The sequence below is a fragment of the Trichosurus vulpecula genome, chromosome 1 (assembly GCF_011100635.1).
Source record: "Trichosurus vulpecula isolate mTriVul1 chromosome 1, mTriVul1.pri, whole genome shotgun sequence".
In the NCBI taxonomy this organism is placed as follows: domain Eukaryota; kingdom Metazoa; phylum Chordata; class Mammalia; order Diprotodontia; family Phalangeridae; genus Trichosurus; species Trichosurus vulpecula.
The window spans coordinates 85170944-85178254 of NC_050573.1; the positions used below are offsets into that span (position 1 = coordinate 85170944).

General features: G+C 48.1%; 1 protein-coding gene across 1 annotated transcript in view; it reads right to left on the reverse strand.

Annotated features, from left to right (window-relative positions):
• The window catches only part of RHPN1 (rhophilin Rho GTPase binding protein 1), a 54279-nt gene extending 47296 nt beyond the window's left edge, over window positions 1–6983 (reverse strand). The window contains exon 1 of the mRNA XM_036747201.1: window positions 6594–6983. Coding sequence (XP_036603096.1) covers window positions 6594–6680 — 87 coding nt within the window. The 5' untranslated portion in view covers window positions 6681–6983. The remainder of the gene's footprint in view (window positions 1–6593) is intronic.
• Window positions 6984–7311: the final 328 nt, after the last annotated feature.

Consider the following 7311-nt stretch of genomic DNA (forward strand, 5'->3'; position numbering starts at 1 on the left):
CCCCTCCCCCCTTCTCTGTCACACACTCCCAGGCATTTATTTCCATTTCATATCACAGCTATTCGTGCAGGGAGAGCAATTCTGTCTTTCCTGTGATGGAAAATGTTGCTCTGAGGTGAGTTCTCTCTTTTATTCTGTAGGCCACTCCTTACCGAGTCAGTCAAGAAAGCTAGAGCTAGAGCTTGGGAACATTTGCTCTGCAGTTCAATTAAGCAAAGTCTTTTTTTTAACCCCAACCAGGCCCCAGGTGCCTCAGTTCAGGTGAACAAGGCTTGGCGGCAAAATGGGAAGACAGAAGAGAGGGAAAGAGACCTGATCCCTGCCCCCCAGGGATATTTCTGGCTATCTCAGAGGGAGATAAAATTCATTACCCTTGCAGGCTTTAATGCTCTTTCTTCTTAACTGTCCCAGAGAGTTAATTCATGCAAACATCCTTATCTTCATTTCTCAGAGACAGAAACTGAGGCTCCAGGTCACTCAGGTGGGCAGTAAGCGGGCAGAACCAGTTCTTCAATCCAGGTATCTGGATTCTACATCTTTCCAGTGGGGGTAGTACCAGCACCACTTACCTCACTGACTTGATGTGGGAAATGCATCTTACAAGGCTTAAAATGTCACAGAAATGACAGGTCTAGAGCTAGAAGGGACCTCAGAGACCATCTCAAGACCACCCCCCCCTTTTTTTTTACAGATAAGGAAAGGGAAGGGACATTTGTTAAAACCCTAGGAGCAGATTCAGGACCACCAATGCCCAGTCCCGCTTCCAGCTCAACCTTCATAGCCATCATCCAAAGCAACTCCCATATTGAGATGGCATTGGCCATCCTCACCACCTGCCACCCTCAGGGCAGGCAAGCCGGCCTAGCTGCAGCAGAAGTCAGCCAGAGAGAGAGACAGGAGACAGCATGGGCCAGTCAGGTCAAACCACCACCACCACAGTGACCACCATCTCCCCTTAGATCCTGAAGGAGGCAGCCCAAGATCCTGGACCCAAGAGCCTACCCATTGCCCTTAGCCATTGAGAGATGCTGCCAGCAGCCTGGCAACTGCTCCTGTAGATGCTACAGTCACAGCTACTGAAGATCCAGAAAAGAAAGTTCTTGTCACCAAAGCCCCTGGCATTGTCAAATGATCCAGCAACTGATATTTTATCAGTTACCATTATCATTAATATCTGCTTTTCCTCTATGCCCTAACTTTTCCATCTGACCTGTAGCTCCAACCTTCCCACCCCACCCCCTTAGACTGTGAGACTTTTGAGAGCAAGGATTGTCTTACTTTCCTTTTTATGCTCCTAACACTTAGCATGGTGCTTTGCATACAGTAAGCACTAAATAAATGTCTTATTTATATTCATTCACTCCAGTGCTCTACACAAGTAACGGTCATGAAATAGCAGCTCTGACAGCATCCCTCCCCAGCTCATAACCCTCCCATGGCTCCCCATTGCCCGAAGGATAAATTCTACACCACTCAGACTGGCATCCAAATCCTTCCAGGACCTGACAACCTATCTTTCTAGTCTTATTTCTCCTCTCTAACCTTCAAAACAACTAAAATAGACACATGCCATCCCTGGATCCTATCCCTGTCTTGCTGCCTCCATGCTTTGTCCTTGAGGTCATTCATTCAAGAGGTGGAGAGGAGGTTTCAGCTGAAGCATTCTAGCTCCTAGGGGCATCACCTCATCCATCCCCTCCTTTTTCAATGTACCATCTGTCCCCAGCCCCCACCCCCCAGGGCCATCGCCAGTTGTCCTGACTGATGTCTTGCCACTGGACTCCAATGACTCTGGAAGAGAGCAAGGCTGATGATTCGGCATAGCTCTGCTTCACTTAAATCCAATTCACCTGCAAGTCAAGACATCACCAGCCTGATGTTATTGATCCTCTTCTGGAAGGAAGGACAAACAAACAGCACCATCTATCCCTATCCACACTCAGGACAACTCCATTCTGGAAGAAAGGAGGAAATTCAAAATTACAAGTGAGAGGCCTCCCCTTGCAGACCAGGATGTAAAGGAAAATGACAAGTGAAATGGAGGCCCAGCTAAGGGAAGTCTCCAAGGAAGTCTTCAATCACCTGTCTCCTTTGAATTTTTTTTTTTTTACAACACTCAACTGTCTGCATTGCTTGCCTGGCCCTTAGCACCCAGCCTTCACTCAGCCTTATGCCATGGGATTACAGATTTAGAGCTGGAAAGAACATCAAAGGCCATCTCGTCCAATCCCTTGACCACATAGATGAGGAACCTGGGTCCCAGAAAGCTTAAGAGACTCGCTCACACAGGTAGTGTCAGAGGCAGAAGATTTGAATTTAGGTCCTCTGCCTTCCAATCCAATGCTCTGTACTCCATATTCAGCTGGAATCTAGCATTTTCCAATTGAGAGGCAGGGCACTGGGCCAAGATTCATGTATGTCCAAATTCCAACATATACTAGCTAGATGACCATGGGCATGTCACGTGTCTTCTCAGAAAGAATATTTGTCCTACCTGTCTTATTGAATTGCTGAAAGGTAAGTGGTGTCAACTGTGAAATTCTATAGAAACTGGAGATGTTATAGTTATTCCCTCATTGTCCTTTGACCAATCACTGAGACTTAAGCTTCTCTGTCTCCAAGGGACTTTCCAGGGCCAATATTCTATGACTCGATGAATCCTAAGAAGGTTAACAAAGTATGGCATTTGGGAAGAGAATTTATGCCCTGTCACTAGAGATGGGGAAAATAGCTTTCCTGTGTTACAAGATCCCCTCAGAACAGGGCTGCAGGTGGCCTGTCCAAGTTAGCAGCCCCTGATTGAAACAATGCCCAGGGCCCCCAGCCAGTCTGGGAGTGGAAACTGGAGATGGCTCCATTGAGTCCCCTGGGAACACTCGGAGAGCTCTCAGCCTGTGGCTCGACTGCTCTCTCCTCTTTAAAGCCATTTTAAAAGGCACAGCATCCAGAAGGGTGATCTGGACTTAGAATATGAAGACCTATGTTCCAAGGCTAGCTCTTCTCTTCTTTGAATCTAGGTTTCCTTGTCTGTAAAAGTAGGATACAAAAAACATGCTCTATCTATCTTACAGGGTGGTGATGTTTTTGTTCATCTAAATCAAGACCCAGAAAGAAAAAGAGAAAAGTGAGATCATTAATTCAGCAAGTTAGTGGTAGTGCTGGGACTAGAACTTAGCTCCCCTGATTCCAGGGCCAAGGCTCTCTTGTTCCAATGAATCCTAGGCTGGGATCAACCAAAAACACTGAGACCATCGGGAAAAGCTATCTGCAATTTCCTCCATGACCTCAGGCTCAAAACAGCCCTGAAAACTTAAAAATCAAACCGATAAACAGCTACTGCCCATCTGCTCAATAAAATTGCATGTCCTAGGCCCAAACTAGGATGTATACGGTGAGCACTTAATCAACGTTTATGGAAGGAATACTGTCACATATAACTCCCCATCTGGTTCCAGCCTACCTTTCCAGACTCATTGTGTATTCATTACTCCCCATTCAGGCATTCTACAAAGCCAGCTGAACAGGCCTTCTCATGGTCATCTCATACAAAACCTCCATGTCTGGGAGGCTCTTGACCCTCAGCTCTGCTTCTAAGAATCCCTAGCCTCCTTCAAAAACTCAGCTCAAGCTCAAGTGCCACCTTCTACATCAGGCATTTCCAGATCCACCCAGGTATTATTGGCTCCTCCCCCACCAAAAAAATTTTTTTTTACACACACACAATTACCTGTATTTCCTTTGTATATATTTTATACACTTAGATATGTACATGCCATTTCCCCCAATAGAACAGAATGTAAACTCCTTGAGGACAGGGATTGTTCATTTTTTAATCTCCAGCACCTAACACAGAGCCTGGTACTGAACAGACCTTAATAAATAGGTCCACTGATGAATCATTTATTTAGCAAACATTTTATCAATCACCTACTGTGTACAAAGCACCCTTTCTAGGCTTTGAAGGAGGCAGTATGACCTGGGAGGGAAATTAGAAATCAGGCAAAAAGTGGGTTTGAATCTCAGCTAGGTATCTGCCAGCTGTGGCCCCAGGCAAGTTAACTTCTCAGACGTTGATAGTTTCATCAGTGGTCCTCTTCCAGATTGAAAGACAAACAAGAAGTTTCCTCAATGGGGAAAACATACAATACTAAACCCCACAACCACCCAGGGAGGTTTCAACTGATATAACAAATTGCTTCGGGAAAAATACTTTAAAATTAAAGTAAGGGAAACTTAAAGCCTCAGTTTTAAGTGTTTTGCTGTTATTATTATTATTATTATTTTAAGAGGATCAATCAGAGAAACTCTCTTGCCAGGAAAAGGCAATGTATAAGGTCACTGCCTTCCATAAGAAGGGCTGCCTGGGGAAAAAGCAATGATGAGATTCTTTGATTCTTAATTCTGGCTCCCACATTTAGCCTCCTGGCTTCTCTGGTTTCCTTCAAGTCCCAACTAAATAACTATCTTCTCCAGAACCCAACCCCTCTTAATTCAAGTGCCTTCTTTAGGCTAGTTATTTCCTATTTATCCTGTATGTAGATTGTTTGCACATACTTTGTTTGCATTGTCTCTCCCATTAGATTGTGAGCTCCTTGAGGGCAGGGACTATAATTTGCTTCTTTCGGTATCCCCAGTGCTTGCAAGGTGCCTTGCACATAGTAGGTACTTAATAAATGCTTACTGACTGACTAGCTGTTCGAACTTTCACAAAGCATTTCATTTCTCAGGTTCTTTGTCTATAAAATGGAGATAATATGCATAACTACTTACTTCCCAGGACAGGAAACTGTTTTGTGAATCATAAAGTGCTATAGAAATGATAGAAAATTTAGATAAGACAGGTCCCAACTCTCATAGAGCTCACAGTCTAGCAAGGGAAAAAGACACAAACATGGTACATAAGTACATTGAAGTAAACTGCTGAGTGAGGTTAGAAGGGGAAGGTCATTAAAACCCACAAGGAAAATCAGGAAAAGGCTTCCTGGAGGAAGGGGTTTTTGAACTGGGATTTAAAGACTAGGAAAGGATTTAACAAATGGCAACCATCATGAGCAAAGATGTGGCAGTAAAAGAGTTTGAGCATGTTGGAGGGGAAGAGAGTAGTCTATTTTGGTTAGAGCAAAGTCCTTTGCAAGAGAGTCATCAGAGATGAGGCTAGGAATTAAGGTGTTGCCAGATTATCCGGGACTTTGCCACTAATCTGAAAGTAACTGAAGATTCCTGAGTAGATGTATGTATATATGTATGTATGTATGCATGTATGTATGCATGTATGAAAGAATGACCAGATTTCTGAGTCGAGCAGTTCGATACGTGAGGAATTGTATTGTGCAAGTAGTATGAAGGATGGACTGGAAGGAGGAGAAAGTAAAGATGAGGCCACTGGCGATTATGGCCTCTAAAACAGTGGTAGTGGGAATGGAGGGGGGAAGGTGAAATCAACAAGACTTGAGAGGCCAGAGAGAGGAATGAGAACAAGGAAACTTTTCAAAAATTAAAGAAAAAATAAAGCTTTAAAATAGTTCAGGACAACCACCACCACCACAAAGCTGTCCCAGGCATCCTGTGGGAAAGGTCAAGTAATGAAAGCCTACTAGGAAGGGAGGAAGAAGTCATGACTTCAGGCTAGAGCAGCCCCAGGAGACTTACCAGAGGCAGCATATTTGGTAGCAAAGTGCCAGACAGTGCAGAAATTGCTAATCCTAAAACAATAACAGGTGCTGAGTTCCCACAAAAGTTCTCTCATAGCCTAATGGGAGCCAGGAGTCCTGGGTTCCAGTCTCAGCTTTAGAAGTGACTCTGTGTGACCATGGCCAAGTTCTTTCTCTCCTTCGGGCCTCAGTTTTCTCATCTGTTAACCGATGGGCTAAATGGCTGTTTCCACCCCACGGAGCCCCCCCACCATACATCTCTAAGCCCCAAAGCCCCCTCCAGCTCTGCCCCTCTAAGTATTAAGGTCCCTTCTGTCAGATTCTGTATTCTAGGATCCTGTCCAGCTCCTCCAGGAAGGGGTATACCCTACACATTTAGAAGCTTCTTTAGAAAACTAGTCGGTTACACCCTCACAGCCTTGACCTGGGGTTAGGGACTTGGTGGTCCCAACACCATCTGGGGATTCTCAGAGATTGTCATAAAAGTAGAAGGGAAAGATGCATTTGGTTGGGTGGGGAGAGGGGGGCGTCAGAGGCATTTTAACAATTGGTTGGGGGGACGGATAAGGGGTTGGAGGGAGGGGCCCCTAGTAGGCCTGTCCTCAGCCTTCAGGGGACAGCCAGATCTACCTCCTCTTCCTCCACCTCCTCACCCCTGCCAACAGGTCTCAAGCAGCAGGTGTTGGTCCCATCAGAACTGTCACTGGTGCTAATGATACTTTCCTTTCTGGTCTCCTAAATCCCTGCCCTAGTACCCCTGTGTGTGGAGGAAGGGGGAAGGGATGCAAGGCTGGAGACCCTCGCCCCCTTCCAGTGCCCAGGTCATGGGCCTCCCCCCTCTCCCCGCTTGAGGTTGGGGTGGGGAAGGGCAACCCTGCAACCTCATTTTGCTGCCCCAGAGGGGTTACCTGCAGGGCTCTCCAGCCCCAGACGCCCTCTCACCTTTCGGACGCTACCCCCGTCCGCAGGCTGAAGCAAAAAGCCATCGTCGCCGCCTCCCTCACCGTCTGGGCTCTCCTCGAGGATCATCTTGGCCCACGCCGCCGCTGGGACATCCAGCAGCCCCGGTGCCGCGGAGGACAACCTGCAGCGACCCCCCGGGGTCGCGGCCAAGTGCAAGCAAGTGCACAACCGAGGGGCAGGTCCGGAGCCCACAACGCCGGACAGTTCGGGCAGTGCGATCCCTCCTCCTCCTCCCCTTCCACCCCCTCCAGCGGCTCCCGCCTGCTTCCCACCCCTCGACTCCCACTTGACTCCCCTTACGGGGGGTGGGGGGGACGCAGGGCTGGGGCGGGGTGCCGGAGGGAGGACTGGGAGGTGAGCGCTGGAAGGAAGACTGGGGGGGGGGCGGGCAAAAATTTGACCTCACCCAATCGCCAGCGGCTATGGCTGGGATGGAGGTGGCCTCGGGCCAATGGGAGTGGGGGGGGGCGGTTTCCATGGGGGCGGAGCGGTCTCGGCTGGTCCGCTCGGCCCCTCTAGCTCCCCGGCGGAGTCCCGGGGGAATTCTGTCACCCTTGGCAACGACGGGAATTAGAACGCTCTGAGACAGGAAGGCGAGAGCCGGGAGGGGCCGCTTGGGGGCCGCGAGAGACGACCTGCGCCTGCGCCACCCCGGGCCGCTCTCTCCTCCTTTCTTTCCCCTTCCCCGCCCCCTGCA